This window comes from Strix aluco, chromosome 29 (assembly GCF_031877795.1).
Source record: "Strix aluco isolate bStrAlu1 chromosome 29, bStrAlu1.hap1, whole genome shotgun sequence".
Lineage (NCBI taxonomy): Eukaryota > Metazoa > Chordata > Aves > Strigiformes > Strigidae > Strix > Strix aluco.
Window position 1 is genome coordinate 3674055 of NC_133959.1, and position 20787 is coordinate 3694841.

General features: G+C 54.3%; 1 protein-coding gene and 1 long non-coding RNA gene across 4 annotated transcripts; both read right to left on the reverse strand.

Moving 5' to 3' along the window:
* Positions 1–11661: 11661 nt before the first annotated feature.
* LOC141916394 (uncharacterized) lies at positions 11662–16955 on the reverse strand. Of its 3 annotated transcripts, none has more exons than XR_012621109.1 (4): positions 16907–16955; positions 16264–16364; positions 15821–15945; positions 11662–15456 (listed from the first exon to the last, which is right to left on the reverse strand). It is a non-coding gene; the product is annotated as an uncharacterized LOC141916394 (long non-coding RNA). The 3 variants fall into 3 exon arrangements; XR_012621111.1 differs by having other exon boundaries at positions 16914–16945; XR_012621110.1 differs by lacking the exon at positions 16907–16955 and adding an exon at positions 16739–16851.
* A 555-nt stretch (positions 16956–17510) lies between these two features.
* Positions 17511–20674, reverse strand: EBI3 (Epstein-Barr virus induced 3). Its single transcript, XM_074808645.1, has 7 exons — positions 20622–20674; positions 19810–19947; positions 18934–19158; positions 18722–18839; positions 18434–18606; positions 17970–18133; positions 17511–17832 (listed from the first exon to the last, which is right to left on the reverse strand). Exons 2-7 carry the CDS (start codon positions 19907–19909, stop codon positions 17680–17682), a joined length of 933 nt encoding a protein of 310 aa, XP_074664746.1. The 5' UTR covers positions 19910–19947; positions 20622–20674; the 3' UTR covers positions 17511–17679.
* Positions 20675–20787: the final 113 nt, after the last annotated feature.

Here is a 20787-nt window from a genome sequence, read left to right on the forward strand (position 1 = left end):
GCATGTCCCCACTGCAAGAACATCTGTTTCCTATGCAGTGGGGAGATATCCTACAATCTAATAGGTTATGGAAGATTAGAAGAATAACAGAAGATATTTGCAATTTCTGAGTTTCCTAAAACTTTACATTTTAGTTTCAGGAAGCCTGAAAGGAAGGGCTGGAATTTAAGTACGAGTGTGTATCACATGCAATAAAATTGGGCTGAATAAAGATCACCAGGAATCACAGAAAAGCAGGAATAATTTACATTTCCCTTATCAGTTGGAAAATACTGCATAATCTGGACCTTTCTGACACCATCATTAGCTTTGATCCAAAGTTTCTGCACAAGGAGAGGTGAGTTCAAATGTCACTCCATGTCCTGGAAATCAAAACAGTTCATGAAACATAAAGTGAAGCACCAAAGGTTGGGAGACTTGCCACCAACTTGTGCAAGGGATCAGCCCCTAACTACAACCTCCAGCAGGAAACATTCAGCCTAAATTTGGAGATGTCCTGGCAACATCCGCTCCACTCATTCTCTCGCTAACTCTTGAGCACCCCCATCCCCACATCTCCTGTCCTCCCATATCTGATCACAGAAATCAAATCTAAGAAAATATGGCCCCTTGACAACTCCAGAAGGGGCTCCATGAGGAACAGCTGTCTCACTAACTACAGGGCAGGGTCTCCCCAGATCGCAGATCCCCAAACCACAGGTTGGAGGAGGACACAGCTCACTGGATCACCGGAAGCTCAAAACGCACAGACTTGCAGTGCTTGTGGACAGCCAAAGCTTGGCTGTAAGGGCAATCACTCCTGTTGCTTCTGGCATGCTGAAGGATCAGAGCTCCTGCATGTGGGGACAGTCACACTGTGTGGTCTTACTGGGCTTCCAGGTCTCCATGGAAGATGGGTGATGGTATGCAGAGAGAAGACCCTTAACTTCCTTAGGTCTCCTTGGACTCTTTGTGCATTTCACAGTGGGGGTCTTTTCCAACCTAAATGATTCTATGATTCTCCTCATCTTAGAAGAGGAGAAAGAAGCTCGAAATGGAGGAGAGATCAATGAGGTGGCAGGTGGTGAAGAGAGAGCAGACCATAAACAGGAAGATTAGAGTAGACAAAGCCCAGGTCTGAGGTCAGACCACCCAGATTTGGACCTGGCTGGACTGAGCTGGCACACGTAGCCACATCGGAGGAGCAGAGCCAGTCCTGCAGCCGTGCCCCCGAAAGTCAAGGAAGTCTGTCAGCTTGTTGGGCTCCCTTCTTCTGCCGGTGGCCGTGTGCGGCACACCCTGGGCCAAACAGCCCGCAGAGCTGAGTGGGGTCCTTGCCCCTTTCCACTGCTTCTCAAGGGTCTCTTTGGCCTCTAAGCAATTGAGGCTTCCACCAGAGAAGGGAAAGTTCAGCTCAAAGTATGTCCAGACTGAAGCTGGGTGTTGTCAACTATTTCTCTGCTGAACCCCTTTCCAGAGACATCTGTGCAGGTGAAGTGTGTCTGAAAGAGCTGTTACCTCTGCTTATTCTCTGGTGGAACAGTCTGTGTTCTTCCCATCCATCTTCCCTATTTTTCTGCCTTTTAATAAGTAAATGAGCTAATTTCTGCACTAGAAGGAAAAGCCTGGGTGGAAACCTTGCGTCAGAGAGCACTGAACAGAGCACGAAGGGATGTGGCGTCATTCTTGCTGGTGCTGGACACCAGTCTGACTTCATGGAGCTGTCCGTGTGTTGGAGAAGATGCTGGCTGTGCACTCTAATTCCTCTCTAAATATCAAAACCAGATTAAACAAGCTAAGTCTCATGGCATCCATAAACCTAGTCTTGTGAGGGCTGCAGAGCTCTACCAGTTCCACAGGCAAGGGGCTTCAGGTCTGATGAGCCCAGTCTGCTACCTAAAATGCAAACCAAAATGAAATGAGTCCCAAGACATTCATCCCCCATTGAGGCTGGGGCAATGTCGCCTTATGTTTCTGTGTGCTGGGTTCAATTCCGAAAGGAAAGTATGCTACTAAAGCCACAGAGCCCTTCTGCTCCTTTTGAGACTGCACCAAAAATGTACCTCCCCTCCCCCTGCGTTTCCCCCCGACACACCTTTCCTTCCACTGGAACATAACCCCAAATAAGATGTTGGCCTGACATTAAAGTAAAATGTATAAATATTTTTTAAAAAGAGAAGAATTCCTGCTTCTCTAACAGTTTGCTCCAACTAATAGGTTTCAGATGTCTCACATACTTCATTCATTCAGCCCCATTCAGTCTCCTAGGAGCCCCTGCTGTATTTATTAAACACAGCAATTGTGGAATGTTCAGCACTTACAGAATAAAACACACCATTTTATATTTTTTTTTTCAAAAAAAAAGCGTAATTAGAAAGCTTTGTGAGTGACCTAAAACTGTCATTCTGGTTCCAATCCCAATGCCCACTCCAGCATTCTGCAGCTGCCCCAGATGCTGTGCCACAGCTTAACCCTTTCTGGATTGTGCAAGCCCCCAGGAACACATTTTATTTTTTTCATCCTTAGCAGGATCATTTTGCTGCCTTCCCGGAGCACCTCCTTTTCACTGTGTTATTATTAAGTGTGTACTTTTGGACACTTGGCTCTCAAATACATCTTGTCTCTGCAGTCTCAGTAACTCTTCCCACTGCTAGATGTGAGAGTCAAGCCCTGAAATCCTGCAGGATGCCAGTGCTAATTTCAGCAGCAAGAGCTGGAGAACACGAGATCTTTCCTAGAGGGATTCAAATGGAAGCAGACATAATAGAAGAGCCATTTTTCATTACAATGCTGGCAGTAAGAGCAGAGGAGGATGTCTGGGCTAGAAGCATTGTAGAGAGGCAATAGATGGAGTTTGTTCCAGCAAAAGTAACCTGCCAGCACTGGGTGACTGGACAGAACAGTTTGCTGGAGTCTGGCATTGTCCCAGCCCTTCTTTGGGGAGAGACACATGAAAAGAAGATCTTAAAGGGTATATGAGGCCCTGAGTCAGGGCTGGGAAGATCTGGCAGGAGCCAGCAGTGGAGAAATGGCCTTTTCTTCAGGCCACATCCAGTTTGTGTGACCGATGCATTTCTGTCAGGGTCTTGAGTGTGATAATAGGACTTAATGGCCCCCAGCCAGGCTCACCTGGGGCCCCTGGGCCAGGAGCTCCATTTCAGCTCAGTCCTGCCTGAGTTACGTCCAAGGTGAGCCTGTCCCCAGCTCTGCCACTGATGGTCTGGACTCTGGCAGCCATCTCCATCTGGGCCCTGGTGGGTGCGGACCCTGCCCGGAGAGCTGTGTTGTCCTTCTCACCTACCAGCTCTCTGCACCTCGGGGAGCAGCCAAGCCTCTCCCGAGCAATTTGGAGGTGCAGAGGAGGCAGCCTGAATGGGCAGGGCAAGAACCAGGACACAGGAAGGCTGGCATCTAGGACTGAGCATGGCTGGGAGGGAGCAAAGCACTCGGCCGAGACTCACTAGACCTGAGAAGGCACCAGCAGTGGTGAGGGGGCTGTAGGCACTGCCCAGGAAAGATTCACGGCTATACAGCTTCTGGCTTTTGCTGTTGTCTCCAGACCCCGTGGGACAGAGCAGCATTTTGACACACCATCAGCAAGACCTGGGGAAGACAATATGTACAAAAGGATCTAGGAGAGCTGCAATCTCCCCCGCCTGCAAGTTGCTGCAATGAATGTCCTTGCAGAAAGTGCCTCTCTTCTGTCCTTCTTTGTGTGACTGGAGGAAACTTCTTCATCCCTGCCACCTCCCCTTTTACGAGCTCTGATCACCACATACTGTGCCACTGCTCTGGGCTTTTTCTTCCTGCAGTGGCAGCAGTATTGCAGTAACAACCGAGCCCTAAACAAACACATCATGGGAAAACTGAGCTCTCCCCGAAGGTGTTATGATTAATTTTTCACCCTTTTTTGGCTGAAGAGCTCACACCCATGCCCACACGGGAGACCCCCTAGTTCATGGGAACTGCTCTGGTGTCACTGTTTCCACATTACTGCCCGCTTCAAAGACCCCAGAATAAGTCTTGTCCCAGACACATTCCCAAGGGAGTTGTTGGTTTAGAGTCAGGATCCTTGAGTATTAGTCCCACTGCAGGAGGTTATACAGGAATAGATGAATACTAGTGGGCTATAAAATGCACCAAATGTGTTGAGAGTCACTTCTCAGCAACCTTAATGCTTCATTACAGCACTCTCTATGGAAAATACATCTGTCACAGCTCTCTACTTGGGTAGGAGGACAACTCCTTGCTCTGACCACTTCCAGGGGTTTCCCATCCAGGGGTTTTCCCATCACCTAATTGTACAGAAAGCAAAACACCTCTGGGAGCCCTGGTTCCTGAGTATTGCAAATGCTCTGGCTTGCTCCCTGTCCATCTATTCTGTTTCAGCACTGCCTGGGAGCATCCTACCAGCAAACCCTTCATTTCCCCTCAGCCAGTCCCTTTCACATCATCTTTGAGTGTTCCTTTTCCTAAATTTCGCATAAGTCAGCTCTCACCTAGCCACCACTTGCAGTCAACATAAAGGAATTAGCGATCCAGATTAATTCTCTGGTGGGCTCAGACCCTCCCAGAGGCACCCATTTCTGCTTACACAGAGTGTCTATACACACCCCGGTGTCTAGCTAAAACTGGGATATCTCAGGTAGTGCCATGTATCCTGCTTTTCCCACCAGCATTCTTACCTCCATTACATACTCTCTCCTTTCTTCAGGGCTTTGACTATTTGCAAATAACTCCCACTCCACTGGGAGTTATGGTGTAACCTGAGGCAACTCGGTGTAGCTTTATGTGAGTGTAGCCAACATCACACGCTCAAACTCAATTAGCTTATGCTCTGAAAGATGGAAGTAGTGACACTAATATCTCTGAGTACCACAGAAACTAAGCCCTGGAAGAATACACTAGGGCTTAAAGAGGTTAAGAAAGCCACAGAGTGCAACATCACTGAGATCCCTGAGTGACAAGGATGGAAACACGCAGCCTGTGACCTGTTGCAGGGAAGAAGCAGCAGGAGTCAGGGAGACATTCTTGTGGGAGGGAGATGGCCTGAGGATACACCAAGGCAGGATCATGGGCTCAGAAGTATTTTCCTCCCAATAGTGGATGAGTCAGGAGAGTGGAGGGTTTGCTCTCTGCAGCTCAAGCCAGAGCAGGGAAGACGTTGCAGAGAGGATCCTTTTAAAAAGTCAGCTCTCCAAGGACCCTCTTATTTCAGCAGTCTCTCCTCCCATGCTGAGACAACAACTGTGTGCGGGGAAGAGGGTGGCATGGTTTGTAAGGCGGTTGGTTCACAGACAGGTGAGATGCAGACAGGACTGGGAGTAGCTCCCAGCTTCCTGCAGTCTTGCATTTTTCTTTCCCAGCTGCCCCTCAGCTCTGCCTCGCTGCCACCAGGACTTGGGAGTCCAGCCCCTTTCAACAAGATGGACTGGAAAATATCAGTCTTTCAAGTCAAAGGTTCCCACATTCAGTTCACAGAACACAGTTCTCCAGAGATCTTCTGGGGTTTCCACTGAATACAGGGCCTTCTTCACTTCCCAGAAGTGCACTTGGCAGACAGCTCCAAGGATCTGTTGCCACAGAGCACACCCACATCTGTCAGAGCCTCCCTGCCTGGGGCTCCAAAAGCTTTAGGAAACCCCAGATTAGTTTAGGGATCTGAGAGTCTAGATTCAAGGATCTGGAACGGGAATCCATGGAGCAACTCAAAATTGCAGCTCCCCATTTCAAAGTTGCTCCATCTTGAATTATTCCCTGATTCTTCAGTGTCCGTCATCTATGCGCTCACAGCATATTTACAGATTTTCTGGAGAGATGCCCAGTCCATGAGCTTGAACCAGTGCCCCAGTCCGAGCATCTGACCATGTATTGGAAAAATCCCTGAGGAAGATTCCTGCCCATTCCTGAAACTTGGTGCCTCTGGGACAGCAATACTCCCCATCCCATTATGGGTTTCCAGCCTGTTTTGTGAGGCTGGCTAAGCATCTGCTGGTGATTAAGGGTTTTGTCATTTGGAAAGAGCTGACAATTACCTCTAATTATTCAAACTAGGTCAGGTTCTTCAGCACAAGTTTATGTGATGACTGTTGGCTGGAAATTAGGCTTTCAAAACCCAGTGGTCACCAGAGAGCTGAATCCACCTCTCCTCTCTTCACATCCAGGAAAAAATTTCCTCCCATAAATAACAGGTCCTGGTCTCACAGGACTTGACCTGTGCGTGTCCCTGACCTCCTGAGCTGAGTTACCGACCATGCTTTGGTACGAACTCTTCAGGTGTTTTGGAGTTTATCAGCAGAATTACTGGTGAGCACAGGCAGCGGGACCCAACAGATGAACATAATACTAAATACCCCGCGAGGTTACGCGTAGCGGGGCAGTCAGGGCAGTAGCGTTCTGCCCAATTTGCTGAATGACTGCATGTAGTGGGTCTGGCTGGGATGGCGTTAACTTTCCCCACAGCAGCCCTCATCGTGCTGCGCTTTGTTTTTGTAGCTGGAAGGATGCCGATAACACACCGGCGTTTGGGCTACTGCTGGGCAGGCTCACAGCATCAAGGCTGCCTCCCCAGCCCCCCCCCCCCTCAAGGGCCAGGAGGCTGGGGGTGGGCAAGAGGTTGGGAGGGGACATGGCCAGGACAGCTGACCCCAACTGACCAAAGAGTTATTCCATACAATATGACATCATGCTCAGCAATAAAAGTTAAAAAAAAGGAGGAGGAGGGGGGGGCATTTATTATCAAGGTGTTTATCTTCCAAAGCAACTGCTGTGTGTACTGAGGCCCTACTTCCCAGGCAGTGGCTGGACATTGCCTGAGGACAGCAAGTAGAGAATAAATTTTTTTTGTTTCCTTTGCTTCTTTGTTTTTCTTTATTAAACCGCCTTTATCTCATCCCACGAGTTTTTCATCTTATTTTCTTCCCCCTGTCCCGCTGAGGAGAGGAGTGGTAAGTGGCTTGGTGGGCACCTGAGGCCAGCCAAGGTTAACCCATCACACTAGAGAAGCTGCAAACAGGTCAGTGTTCACCCTCTGAGACCAGGAAAATCCCAAAGAGAGTTTTTGCTGCACCCCTTCACTGGGTAGCATTTGTTACACGTCGTTTATCTGTAAGGGAGTCCTGAGCCCCAGCACTTCAGACATTTGTAAGTCTGAGATGACCACAAACCCCTTTGGGGATGAGTGTGTGTGCCATGCAGATGTGACTACGAGGGCTCTGCACTGGGACACAGGACACTCCAGGCAGTTGGTTGCACAAAGGAGTGCTCTCTGTGCAGTGCTCTGTGTGTACGCACATCTTCACACGAAATTCAGTACCTGGGGTCTCAGGAGAAGCATCATCCATGAAACCAGCATTGTCTCCTAGGATAGCACGGACTGGGAAACCTCACACGTTTTCCTGTGTGACTGGCTTACCTAGGCCTGGAAACCTGGAAACTTTAACAGATGTCTTTGACATCCAGGTAGATCCACCAAAGGACGTAGCACCACACTGACCCGGAGGAATGCTGGCACCCAAGAGAACTCCCTCTCACAAGCCCACGCTCCTGACCTGTGCGCAGCGCATGGAGGAGGTGGTGCCTCAGCGTCCTGTGCAGGACGAGCAGCCACGAACAGTGCCAGTAGGAAAAGGTAAGGAGCAGGGTATGTCCCAGCTCCGCACCTGCCACAGGACTTGAAATGAGCCGTAGTGTCACTGTCCGGGTCCCTTGGCATTGTTATACCTGGCAGTAGTGGCAGGTCCTGCAGTGCTAGTCCTACCTACCCTCCTTTGGCTGCACTATCCTGACTTCCTGGTATCAAAAACAAACCAGGGAACACTTCCACCCTGCCTGTCCTCTCTGCTTCAGGCACCACCCTCCAACTACCACCGTACAGAGCAGTAGCTGCAGCCCATGCCTGCAGCAGTTCCTTCCCAAGTGGGTCCCACGGGCTGTTTTGGTGCTGCAGGATTTGCCTGGCAGGTCGTGCCGACGCTGACTGCTCAGCTTCCCCTTGCTTTTGAGGCAGCCTCTTGATCTGAGGCATTCCTGCGGCGCTTGCTGAGTTACAAAAGAGGTGGTGTCCAAGGCAGTCTTGTCTTCAGAAGCTCTGTACACTGCTCTGGGAACTGCAGAACAGGTCTAGTTCTCCAGAACTAGGCAAGGGAGTGAAGGGAATTTCCAGGATGCTGGAGGAATTTCAAGGACTGTTTTCTCATCAAACTTTTCATGTCAAAATTCCCAACTTACTTGGAAATGTCCTTTGGGACCTCAGATGCAAGGTGAGACCGTGAAGACTGCAGCTTTAAGCCCATGTGGACAAAGGATACGTCATTCCTTTTTCTCAGGAGCTCCTGGTATCTATTGTCCTGGACGGGCTCTGATTTCCCCCTGAGCTGGGAACTTCTCTTCAGGTGAGCAGCGACCATTTAACAGTTCTGTTCATCAGTCCTACAGGGGCCTGGTCAAGCGGTGTGGCTGACCCCCCTCCTCCTGGGGCAAGAAGTCCTGCACAGCGGGATGAGGGCACGGATGCTAGGGACAGCACAGCAGTGTCACAGGAGAAAGGTGTTCCCTCAAAAAGCTATGAGCTTTTAGATGCTCCCAATGCTCAGCCAGGGCTCAACATGCCTGAAAAGGCTCCTCAGGAACCTCCTGCACAGCAGGAGACACTGGAAGGTGGAGAGAGTTGAGAACCTGAAGGACCACCTGGGGCACTGCCTGTGCCAGGCTCTCTCCTCTCCATTCTGTCACTGACCAAGGAAGCGGAGCGCTAAATGCCAGTGCTGAAGGCGAGGGAAACTAGTTAAGCCACTTCTAACATCTCTAATGTGTGTGATGTTGATTATCCTGCTTGACTGAAAAGCTTTTACTCCATCTTGCTTTCAGACATGAAAAATTTCTTCCCAGAAAGGGTATGGCCATCAACTGATCACAACACAGTCTCTGACTATTCCCTCCAAGAACTGTGGCAGCCCCACGGAAGTTCCTTATATACTTATTTCCCTCAAAAGTCAAGCCAGCGATGCCGTTGGGCACGATGCAGGAACAGTCCAGCCCAGGTATCTCATATCCACATCCCAGGCAGTTTTTAGACAGGTTTTTGGCAGTGCTGACTACAGAGAGGATTCCTTTGAAGACAGGAGCAAGTCACACAGACCCCAACATGGAGCACAGCCCCAGTTAATGAGATAGTTAAAAAGGTACAAACACAACTGGAAAGTATGCTGCCCTGAAAGGCCAGTATATTCAAATTCCTTCTCCCTAATTACATGTGATTGCTTTTTGGCAAGCGCTCAACCTGCCAGAGCAGTGAGGTTTTACAAACATTCACATAGGCATTAGATCATTGTTTGAATGAGTTATTGGCAGCCCAAATCTGAAGTAAAAACATAGTTTAAAGAAGACCATATTGAACAGGGTGAAGCTGTCTGCTTTCATGTCTCCTGATTGTCTCTGGATACCCAAGATCCCCTCTAGCTTCATGTCACTCACATCACAACAGCATTCGTGGGTATGGATTTCATGCTTTTGTGTTGACACAGACTTGTCACTCGTGCAAACAACAGGCCATAGATGGATTCCTTCGCTTTATTGTAGAGTGGAAATGGTAGGTTTGAAATTTATGTGGTGTTTGGGGAGGATGTTGTGCACACCCAATACTTGAGATGGCTCAGAGCACAAGCTGCTACGGACAGTGACTATAAGCCCATGCTGACGTACACTGGTGATCTTCACTGATCTGATCTGCCCGTACACACTCACATTATACCAGTGGTATGACCACAGCAACACTTAAGTCTTCTCCATATTACTAAATATAACAATGCACGTGTATTCCAACATCACTCACCACTTTGAGAAGCATGATGGTGCCTTATGGGAAATATCACTGACAGCAAATGTCATTGTTGGGAGAACAGATTTCTCTACATCAGGCCTTCCCACATCCAAACATTGCCACAGGTTCAGAACGAGGCCTTTCCCCTCTGTACTTTAATAGTCTTTTTGCTTTGCTCTAGTGAAATACGTCCCTGCCTCTGCTGGAATGAGGGATCAAAGTGTCTGAGCTCTGGAGCACTAGGTCACCCTCTAGCAAAACCTTTGAAAAAAGCAGGTGGTAACTCAGCCCCATGGCGAAGGATAAATGGGAACTAACGCAGAATCCACGGGTCCCTCAGGCCAGTACCAATGCCTTGAGAAAGCCACCTGAGGCAAGAGGATGGAGGACCCACAGCAGATCCAGTGGACCAGATTGAACGGGGTAAGCTGACATTGTACCAGAGCTGGCACCAGAAGAGCTTTGTAGCACAAGGCTTGGGCTCGAGCCTTTCTGTTTGCAACGTCCAGTCTGTCCCACTACCAGCGCAGGGAGTCCCTGCATTGCTCAGGAAGAATTAATGCCTGTTGTAGAGGTGAGTCTGTCCTCCACAACACTCAGGTGGTGCAGAGCTTGAGGAGAGCCTCTGGCAGCTTGGCTGGTGGATAAAAATACTCTGAGCTCTGGCAGCCGACCAGCCTGGAGTACTGCATGGTGCGGCTTCCACCCCAGGGGCCCTTGCAGGACACCCTTGCCTTACATGTGCTTCCTAAATTAGATCTCCTGAGACCAACGTTGGCTTTTTAAGAGGGAGGTGAGCTTGTTAGTAGCCAACGTTATCCATTAAATGGGAATCAGCAGCTTTTATTAGACTTCGAAGTGCTGTAAAAGGCAAAGAGGGAGGGTACAACATCATGAACCCACTCACCTCCCCAGTGGAGCCCCTTTGCCTGGCACAGAGGGGTTTTCACTCAGGCATTCTTGCAGGTTACTGTAATTGTTAAGTTGCCTAATGCTGCTAAGTTACAGCAAGGCCCAGACTAAACACAGGAGCCTTGTGAAGGTGCAAGAAGATAGAGACAAGGTTTGTAAAGGGTAGCTCCCCAGTGGGCCCCTTCTCCTGAGGCCAAAGAGAAAGAAAAACCCAAGCTGGAAAGGAACTATCTGAGGGCTGCCAAGCTCTCCACCCAGGAAAGTCAGGGTATGCAGGCTCCTTTCCTACCAAATCACAGTTTTTTTAGTTACACACTCCCTGTCTGACACCAGCTGGGTTGCTGGCATAAAAAACCCCAGCTAAATCACATTATGACATAGCAGCAAAAAAGCACACGCACTCTCACAGTGACCCTAGTGGATTCCCTTCACGCAGGTCCCTTCCACAACATGCTCAGAGACAACCTAGACCTGCTGGGAAAGGATCTCATGAAACTTTGGTCCGCAGTTTCATTGACTGAGGGCTGGTCTTGTAGTTGCGTATGTTCTCGTGTTCCCAGAGAGCTATACTGGTCCAGCTATGGAAATACAATAACCGAGCACACACCAACTGCCTCGGGTCGCTTGCCTTGTATTCCAAAAACTCAGCTTCCATAAAGAAATTAATAAAGTGGTGTATTTTGGTTACAGAGAAAACTGCAGAAATAGAATCTGAATGTAAATGATGGAGAAACATCTGTGAAAGTTTTGAGAGCTGCCAGGCAACAATAAAAAACTGCCCTGCCAAGGACATTTTTTAATCAGAATCCAAATTCAAAGATTTCTTATTAAGAAGGTATGAAGAGAAAACCAACAAAAACTACGCATGATGTTCAGATGACAGAAACCATCCTGTAAAAGCTCTCATGAATTTGCCATCACATTTTAGAAAAAAATGTGCCGTTTATGCCTTTTTAAACTGATTTTAGAAAGCAATGGCTTTATTAAGATCTAAATCAACAAAAAGCTTAAAGATCTTTTTTAATATTAACTATTTCCACTCCAGTGGAGGTATCACTTATGATCATCATGCTAAAGATACGGAAATTTCACAGCAAGGCTGATGTCCTCCCTAAGGTTGTACTCTGATGCAAGTGATAGGGCCAGGAAGAAAAATAATTGGACCTGGCTTTTAAGTATTAAGCAACTCTGCCTCCCTGAAATAAGTAATAATTTTTTTCTTGCTCAAACAGCAGAATTCACAAAATGCAAAGAAAAACAGGACGTGGAGTTTTGTCCCTGTATGTAGAATCAATTTTTGCCATTGCGAGACCTTGTAAACACACATTCCTATCCTACACACGTTACTGACCCATTAGTTGCTCTCAACTGCACAGACTTCCCATCCCAGAGACCCGATTTCACTCCGTACACCACGGTACTAACTCAAAGGCTGTTTGGCTTATCCAGTTGCACCAGGAAAGCCCAGGTGTTCAGCCCGGCCAGTTTGGAGTCTCTTTTAGCGCGCTCTGGATCACCGAATGGACACACAATGGCCGATTGTCAGCGTGAGGCCAAAGGGAGCTGACACTTTCCCAGAGAAAAATGCCTTTGCTGTGTGTTTGGAAGGTTATACAGCTGTAAGTCAGACACAGAAGGAGCTGAAACCCTGGAGGGATTATTGCCTCAAACACACATGTGCTATGGAAGGAAGCTCTCCCGTGGACTGACATACCATTAACTCCTGCTGGTGGGAGCCCATTCCTATGGCTGGAAGTCCTTTACAGCCTCGAACTGCTGCTTGCTTGTCCTGCAGATAACTCTTGTCTCATCCCTGACCTAGTGACTTGGCCTGGCTTGTATTTATTTTCTCGTTTTATAAGAAACAGGCTCTTCTCTGAACTCATTATTGGTGGGAATAGCGGTGTGGTGCGAGGCTGAGACCCACGCTGCACAATATCAAATACTCGAGCGGGAGAACTGGGACTTTGTCCAACATGCCGTCTGTCTTCCTGGGAAAAATCTCGGCTCTACACGCTCCCAATCGTGCCATCAGCTGGAGCAAGATGGAACTTCACTGCACAAGATGAACAAGCCCTTCTCCCAAATGCCCTTTATGGACAGCAAGCACTGCCAAGCCCCGGGAAGGCTCTGGGTCTCTCTGAAGGGCAGAAGGACACTGCTCAGGCCCTTCCAAAGCCCAGTGAAGGTGCCAAGAAAATCTGGAAGGCAGCAGGACCCTGGCAAAGCCTGGTAAAAGCCCTGGTGCTCTCTGAAAGGCAGCAGGGCTCTGCCTGAGCACTGGCAATGCCTGACAAAGGACTTGGAGAACTCTGGAGAGATGCACGGCTCCTTGCGGGTCCTGGCAAAGCCCAAAGAAAGCCCCAGGGCTCTCTGGAGGGCAGGAGAGCCCTGCCCAGGCTTTGGCTACACACGAAAAAGGACCCAGGGAATTCTGAAGAGAAGCAGGGCTGCTTGCAAGTACCAGCCAAGCCCAGCAAAGGCCCTGGGGGTCTCTGATGGCCAGCAGGACCTCTTGAGCACCCTGGAAAAGGGCTGCGCTGGGGAAAGGATGAGGGTGCTTGTGGGGCTCTGTGCTTGCTCTGGCACCTCACCCTCACCGAGCCCCTCACCCCCGCCAGAGCCCAAGTCCAAAACAGAGAGCCACCACCTCGGGCTCCCACACAGAAATGGCCAGGACCAAAAGCTGCTGGTGGCCCTCACCTTCCTTTGCTCAGGGGAACAATGAGGAACTCCTGGTGGGATCTGAGCAGAGCACAGATGCCATCACAGGGCAAGGGACATACTAGAGCCATCCTAGACAGCACAGGGGACAAAAACCGCTCCGGGGCACAAAAAAGACCTCAGGAGGGGTTGTGAGGGAAAAAGAGGGATCCGAAGGGTTAAAAGACGGCTGTGGAGCAAGGAAGAACTGGGGTGTTGATTGCCAGCCAGCTAAACATGAGCCAGCAGTGTGCCCAGGTGGCCAAGAAGGCCAATGGCATCCTGGCTTGTATCAGCCATAGCGTGGCCAGCAGGGACAGGGAAGGGATCTGACCCCTGTGCTCAGCACTGGTGAGGCCGCCCCTTCATGAGTGGGTTCAGTTTTGGGCCCCTCCCTCCAAAAAGGCCATTGAATGACTCGAGCGTGTCCAGAGGGCAACGGAGCTGGTGCAGGATCTGGAGCACAGGTCTGATGGGGAGCGGCTGAGGGAACTGGGGGGGTTTAGTCTGGAGGAGGCTGAGGGGAGGCCTCATGGCCCTCTGCAACTCCCTGAAAGGAGGGTGCAGAGAGGGGGGATGAGTCTCTTGAACCAAGGAACAAGTGATAGGACAAGAGGGAATGGCCTCAAGTTGTGCCAGGGAAGGTTTAGACTAGATATTAGGAAGTATTTCTTCACAGAACGGGTAGTCAGGCGTTGGAATGGGCTGCCCAGGGCAGGGGGGGAGTCCCCATCCCTGGAGGTGTTTAAGAGTCGGGTTGACCCAGCGCTGAGGGATCTGGTGTAGTTGGGATCTGTCAGTGCTGGGTTAACGGTTGGACTGGATGATCTTCAAGGTCCCTTCCAACCTGGATGATTCTGTGATTCTACGGAAGGAAGGAAGTGCTGAAGGGGGCCAGAGGGACAAAAGGCAGCTTAGAGGAAAAACATGAGGGTTTTGGGTGGGAACCTGAGAGAATAAGAGGAGTTCAAAGAGAACCACGCCAAAGACTACGGCTCCTGCGATGGTGGGCACTGCTCCGGGGCAGCCTGGCAGCCAGGGCCAGCCTCCAGCTCCGGCCTTCCCGGGACCCGCCCGGGCGCTGCCCTGCGCAGGCGGGAGCTGGCGGCGGCGGGCGCGGCACAGTGCGCATGCGCCACACGGGGCCACGGCGCCAGGCCCAGAGCTCGCGAGAGCGGCCGCGCGCCCGGAGCCCGCCCTGCGCATGCGCACAACGCCGGCGGCGGCACCGCCTGTGTCAACAGCATCCCCTGGTGGCCGCACCATGACACACCGCGAGGGCGCGGCACCGGACCTTGCAGAGCCCCGGCGCTTGGGCCGGGCCTAGGCGGGGTCTGCAAGCTGCCCTGCCTTCCTCCAGGGAGGCCTTGGGCTTGGGCCAGGCTTAGCCAGGGTCTACAAACTGCCCTGCCTTCCTCCAGAGAGGCCTTGAGCTTGGGCCAGGCTTAGCCAGGGTCTACAAACTGCCCTGCCTTCCTCCAGAGAGGCCTTGGGCTTGGGCCAGGCTTAGCCAGGGTCTACAAACTGCCCTGCCTTCCTCCAGAGACCCGGGGCTTGGGCCGGGCCTAGGTGGGGTCTGCAAGCTGCCCTGCCTTTCTCCAGAGACCCAGGGCTTGGGCCAGGCCTAGGTGGGGTCTGCAAGCTGCCCTGCCTTACTCCAGAGACCCAGGGCTTGGGCCAGGCCTAGGTGGGGTCTGCAAGCTGCCCTGCCTTCCTCCAGAGAGGCATTGGGCTTGGGCCGGGCTTAGCCCAGGGTTTGCAAGCTGCCCTGCTGCCTTCGAAAGCCCTGAGGCTTAGGCTGGGCTTAGCCATGGTCCAAACAAGACCCATCTGCACTCCAGAGCTCCCCAGGGCCTCAGCCGGGTTTTGAAGGGGACCAGGCAGGGCCCTGCTGCCCCCCACAGTATCCCGGGGATTTTTTTGCCAGGGATTGTTTCTCTCCTCCTTTTCCCTCTCATTCCGCATTGTCTTCTCCTCTTACTCCAAGACTTTCTCAGCTTTCAAGCTGCAAGTGGTTCCATGCTCCACGGTTTTCTCAAGACCTAAGGAAAATGAAGGACAGCAACATCAAATTCAGCTCCTGCTATCCTGTCGCCACTTCCATAGCTCCAGGTGAACATTTCCCAATTTCACTCACACCACAGGGCAGACCCACACCCACGTCCTTTCATTCTCCCCCGGCTGATGCACGGCTGCTCCCTGCCCACAGACAGGCGAGACATTTTAGTGCTATGAACTGCCACGAAAAGGGAAGAGGCACCAAAAATCAGACGCTCCAACTCAGTCTTTGCTGGGACGCCTTTCCCAAGAGGTACGGGTAGACCCTGTACTTCCAGCGCTCAGCGGAGGCTGTAGCCCATGCGGGCTCAGAAAATTTCTCCTCAGAAAACACAGGAAACACTTCACCTTGAAAGTGAGCTCTGCCAGGCATTGGAGAAGCGGAAGATGGGAAGTCCCAAGTACACCTCATTCTGAGCAGCCTCCTTATGGGCATTTCTTCTCCTTAGAGATGTATTCACCACACCTTACAACTGAAAAAGAAGATAGATAAGTCCATAACGCATCAAAACAAAAGAACAAAAAGCCCAATAAAAGTCCAAGTGATTTTCAGGCCATGTCAGCTCAGCGATGGTTATTTTTGCCTTTGGAAATCCAGTCCCTACTCTTCAAACAACCCCAAAATCACCCACAGCATCTCTTCCCTCTCCCTTGCCCCTTTTCTCCCGGTCTGTGCCACCTCTAACGGCTGCTGGCAGCAGCTCCCCTGCAGCGTATGGAGGTGACACAATTCCCAAGCAAACTCCTCTCTTCCACCTCTGTCTCCTGCTGACCGGTACAGCCCCTCTTACCGCATGTTGAAGGGGGCCATGAGCCGCACCACATACTGTCGGTCCTTTGGGAGTTTGAGCTTTGGGATCTTAGCAGGATCGAAGTCCGGCGGGTAGTATTTCTACAGAGACAGAGCAGAGACGTGTGTGTGCTGGGCACGGAGTCACCCAGAGCAGCGTGAACAGTGGCTGGCAGGCTCCCGGCTGCCGTGTCAGCCGCAGGCAGCAGCAGGAGCCAGCGTGCCCCTACTAGCCAGGTACGCTCTCAGGGGCCGAACAACTGGTCAACACTCCCTGCCCGACCCAGGCAGCGGTGTCCGCCTGTCTCCAAGCCCTGAGCCAAAGTCCCCCTCAGCCTTCCCATGATGTTAGGGCCTAACCCTCTTGCCCAGGCACCCCCAGCCCAGCCACCCCCCCTCCCAGTCTGGGACCCACGCTCAGTCTGAGAGCCCCCACACTCCCCGCAATCCATCAGGGCCCCCCCAAAGGTCCCCACCTCAGCCTGGGGACCGCCCCCCAGCCGTCAGGAACGCCTCCAACCTGGGAAGCGCTGAACATCTCAGTCTGGGGACCCCTCCACAGCGGTCAGGACCCCGCAAACATCCCCGGCCTCTGTACCCCCCCCCCCCCAGAGACCAGGGTACCCCCCAGCTCACAAGCTCACATCCAACCTCCGACATGGCCGCACACACCCTCAGCCCCGCGGCCACCCGCCACTTCCTGGAACTAGCCCCGCCCCCCTCCGCCGCTCATTGGTGAGACGGGCCACCGCCCGGCGGATCCTTGTCTGCTATTGGCTGTCTCTGGCGTCCGTCAGCAAGCTGTGCCGGCGCCAAGAGCCCGCCCGTCCGTGGCGACACGAAAGGAGGGTCGGGGGGCGAGGGTCGGACCCCGGGAGGTCGCCCGAAGGTCGGGTCGGGTCGTGAAAGCCGGACCGGGCCCTGGAGGGAGGAAACCACCTCAAACTATGGAGAGGGACCTCGGGGACCGTACAGGCGTGGGGGGGCCCAGTGCGGGCCATGGCAGGGTCCCAGGGACCAGCCGAGGCCACACCAAGGCCTTGGGGGGGGCAAAGTGACCGGTCTGGACCCTCCTCAGGAACCAGTCCGGGCCATATGGACCAGTTGAGGTGATTGGGGCCGATCAGAGCCTGTGCCCTCCCCTCTGCCCATGGCCAGGGCCGGCCTGGCCCCGTCTGGCCTTACTGGCAGCAAAGGGCCCGTCCCTCAGCTGCTTCATGGAGAACGTGACAAGGACGGGACGGGGACCAGAGCCTCAAGCTGGTTTATTGCCCGTTTCTGGTGGGTCCCTCCAGCGCGGGTGGCTCCACGCTGCTGGGGGCATGGGGACAGAGCATGGCTGCGGCACGTGGGGTCCCTCGGTGGGACAGGGCAGAGGAGCAGGATGGGGAAGGGGACGCTGGCCCTGCTCTGCCTCTCACGGCTCCATCCAGGGCGTCCCCGAGGCCGGGAGGCTCCAAGCGCTGAACTCCCCGGAGTCTGTGAGGTCCTTGGCGGCCACCTGGATGTGGTGGAGGGTCCCGGGTTGCACACCCGTCAAGGTGTAAGATGTCTGCTCGTACGGCCCGATCTAGGGGTAGAACAGGGTTAGGGGCACCCATGGGGTGGGGGGCCGGGACACAGCCTTGCTCGGGGATGCACCCCTCAGCTGTGCCTCCGTTTACCCCGTGTGGGAGGGTGGGGGAAGCAGCGGGGGGTGGGCAGTACCGTTTTGGTGACAGAGCCCTCCTCCTGGGCATAGCGGATGCGATACTTCAGCGGGAAGTACTCCGGGAAGGGCCAGGACCCCGGTGGGCTCCACTCCAGCAGCAGCTTCTTGGTCTCCCCAGGGATGGGTGAGACCCGCAGGTCCTCGGGGGGGTCCGGCTTTACTAACGAAGCAGGGGGACAATGACGGTGTGAGGTGCTGGCTGGGAGATCCGGCACGGGGCTGCTGGGGACGGCGACAGCTTGTCCACCAGCCGCGTTCACCGAGCTGTGCAATCCAGGCTACAGAGGCAGCCTGAGACCCAGCAAATCATTGCACTGATGTTTCTGCATCCCAAGTAGGGGAGCAAACCGGAGGGGAAAGGCCCAAAAGGCTGGATTAGACCCAGGCCTGGGTTGTGGGAGGCGGGGGTTAAGTACGAGGGGTCTGCGGGGGGATCCAGGCTGGCCCCAGCAGCACTCACTGATGTTCTCCAGGAGGAAGGGCAGGACTCTGGAGGCAGCACCCAGGGGATTCACGGCCGTCACGTTCACCACGTAGGGGGTGAGGGAGAACATCTGCACGTCCCCAAAGGAGCAGCTCCGTGGCCCCGTGCGGACACACTCACCCGCCTCGGTGGCCCCCCACATGCCGTGCCTGGGGGGGTGAAGAGGGGGAGCTGGGCGAGGGGCAAACTGCCCTGCCTGCAGCGTCACGTGTGATGGAGGCACAGGGCAGGGGGCTTAGCCAGGGCTTGGGGCCCCCCACTGACCTGTATGTGGCCACGAAGTCAGTGTCCAGCAGCGGCTCGGGGGCCAGGACCCAGGAGCAGTTCACTGCCTGCGGGTAGCTGATGGCCCAGCACTCGATGACAGGCAGTGCAGGGGGATCTGGGGCAGGGGATGGTCATCACCCCACTGCTGGCTGCCCCAGGGGACCCCCAGCTGGCAGTGGGGGCCATGGGGGGGGGTCTGCGTCACTCACAGCCCAGTCGCAGGCAGATGGTGGCCCAGGTCTCGCCGGTGCCAGGGTGGTGGCAGCTGTAGTGGCCCTCGTGGGCCAGGCTGGCGTTGGGGAGGGCCAGCCCCGGTGCAGGGTACGTTCCCAGGACTGTCCCCTCCCGGTGCCACTCAGCCGACCCCCCCGCTGCAGCCGGGCACCGCAGCAGCACCTCAGTGCCCAGGGTGCCGTGCTGCAGGGTGCAGCGGCCTGTGGGACGTGGCAGTGGGCAGGGAGGGGGGTCAAGGGGACACGCCACAGCGGGGACAGGGAGTGGTAGGGGGTGACACTGGGGCAGGAAGGGTCTCTGCCTCCCTGGCCCCCCAACTTTGTTCCCAGCACCCCGGTGCCTGTCTCTCCCCAATGCCCCCCAGCCCCTGCACCTCTGTCCTCGGTCCCCTCATGTCCCCAGGTCCCCAGTGTCCCTGTTTCTCCATCATCAGTCCCCCCATGCCTCTGTCCTCAGTCCCCCCATGTCCCCAATCCCTCCCGTGTCCCTACATTTCCACCCTTAGATGCCCTGTAATTCTGTCCTCGGTCCCCTCAGTGTCCCCAGTCCCCTCGGTGCTCCTGTACCTCCATCCCTGCGCCCTCCATCTCCATCCCCAGCGCTCCCAGTCTGCCCAGTCCTGCTGTCTCCAGTCCCCCCAGATCCCCCCAGACCTCCATTCCACACCCCAGTCCCTCTATCCCTGGTCCCCCATGCCCCCATACTTCTGCCCCCAGGCCAACTGTCCCCAGCCCTCCCAGTCCCCCACACCTCATATCTCTGTCCCTAGCCCACCCGTCCCCCCAGTTCCCCCCATACCTCCATCCCAGCTGCCCCAATCCCTCCATCCCCAGTCCCGCATGCCCCCATACCTCTGTCCCCATCGTCCCCGTCCCCGGTGCTGCCCGCCGTGCTGTTGTAGGGAAGGGTGCAGGCAGGTGCCACAAAAGCCACCACCCAAAGCCACTTCATGTCAGGGAGACTCAGCAGAGGTGCCCAGATCCAGGGACCTGGGGAGGGGCAGGCGGGACGGTCAAACCCCAGGGTAGGGGACAGCAGGGACACCACGGCCACAGGTCCCCGGGTGATCCAGGGACATCGCCCTAAAGCCGGGGGGTTCAAACCCGTCTCCGGGACACCCCACAGTGCCGTGCCTCGGTTTCCCCTCTGGCCTTGCCACACACCCTGGGGACAGGGATGGTTCCTCACCAGAACGGCCAGATCCTGCTGCCAGGAAGGAGGAGGGGACAGTGTGACCGTGTGTGACCGGGCTTTCCCACAGGGACCTGTGGCCACCCCTGCGGTCCCGTGCCCAGAATTGGGGTGTCGGGTCACTCTGACCTTGGCCAGGGAAGGAGCCAGCGCCCTCGGATGGCCACCACCTCCCAGGGCACCTGGGGAGGGACTGTCCCTCACAAAGACCCCCCCAAAACCCCGCCTGGGGGCTGAGCTGCGCTCCCCCCTGTGACCAAACCCAGCACCACAGGGACAGATCCTGCCCTTGTCATCGCCCACCCTGGCTGCAAGGCTGGCTCAGCCCCACAGCAGGGACAGGCCTGGCCTTCCCAGGATCATGGACGAGGGGCCCCCCACGGTGTCCCCCAGCCAGGCATTGTGGGGCCACCCCCTAGCCCCCGACACCCCGCTGTGCCCCATGGGGCGCCCTGTCCCCCGTCACGCTCACCGCAGCAGGGCCAGGCATCTGGGAGCAGCAGCTCTGTCGCTGCCAGTGCGGGAAGCCGCAGCCCCGGCCGGCCTCAGCCCACTTCCTCGCGCAGGAAACGCCGTCCCCAGTGGGGACCCGCCGCCCAGCGCGGCTCCGCAGGGATCCCCACGCATGGGGCCTCTGC

Coding starts and splice junctions, on each gene's coding strand:
- EBI3 (XM_074808645.1), bottom strand. CDS start 19,909: ATGAAGTGGCTTTGGGTGGTGGCTTTTGTGGCACCTGCCTGCACCCTT. Junction 19,159..19,809: donor CGGGGACGATGGGGACAGAG/GTATGGGGGCAT, acceptor CACGTCCCACAG/GCCGCTGCACCCTGCAGCAC. Junction 17,833..17,969: donor AGGGCTCTGTCACCAAAACG/GTACTGCCCACC, acceptor TTCTACCCCTAG/ATCGGGCCGTACGAGCAGAC.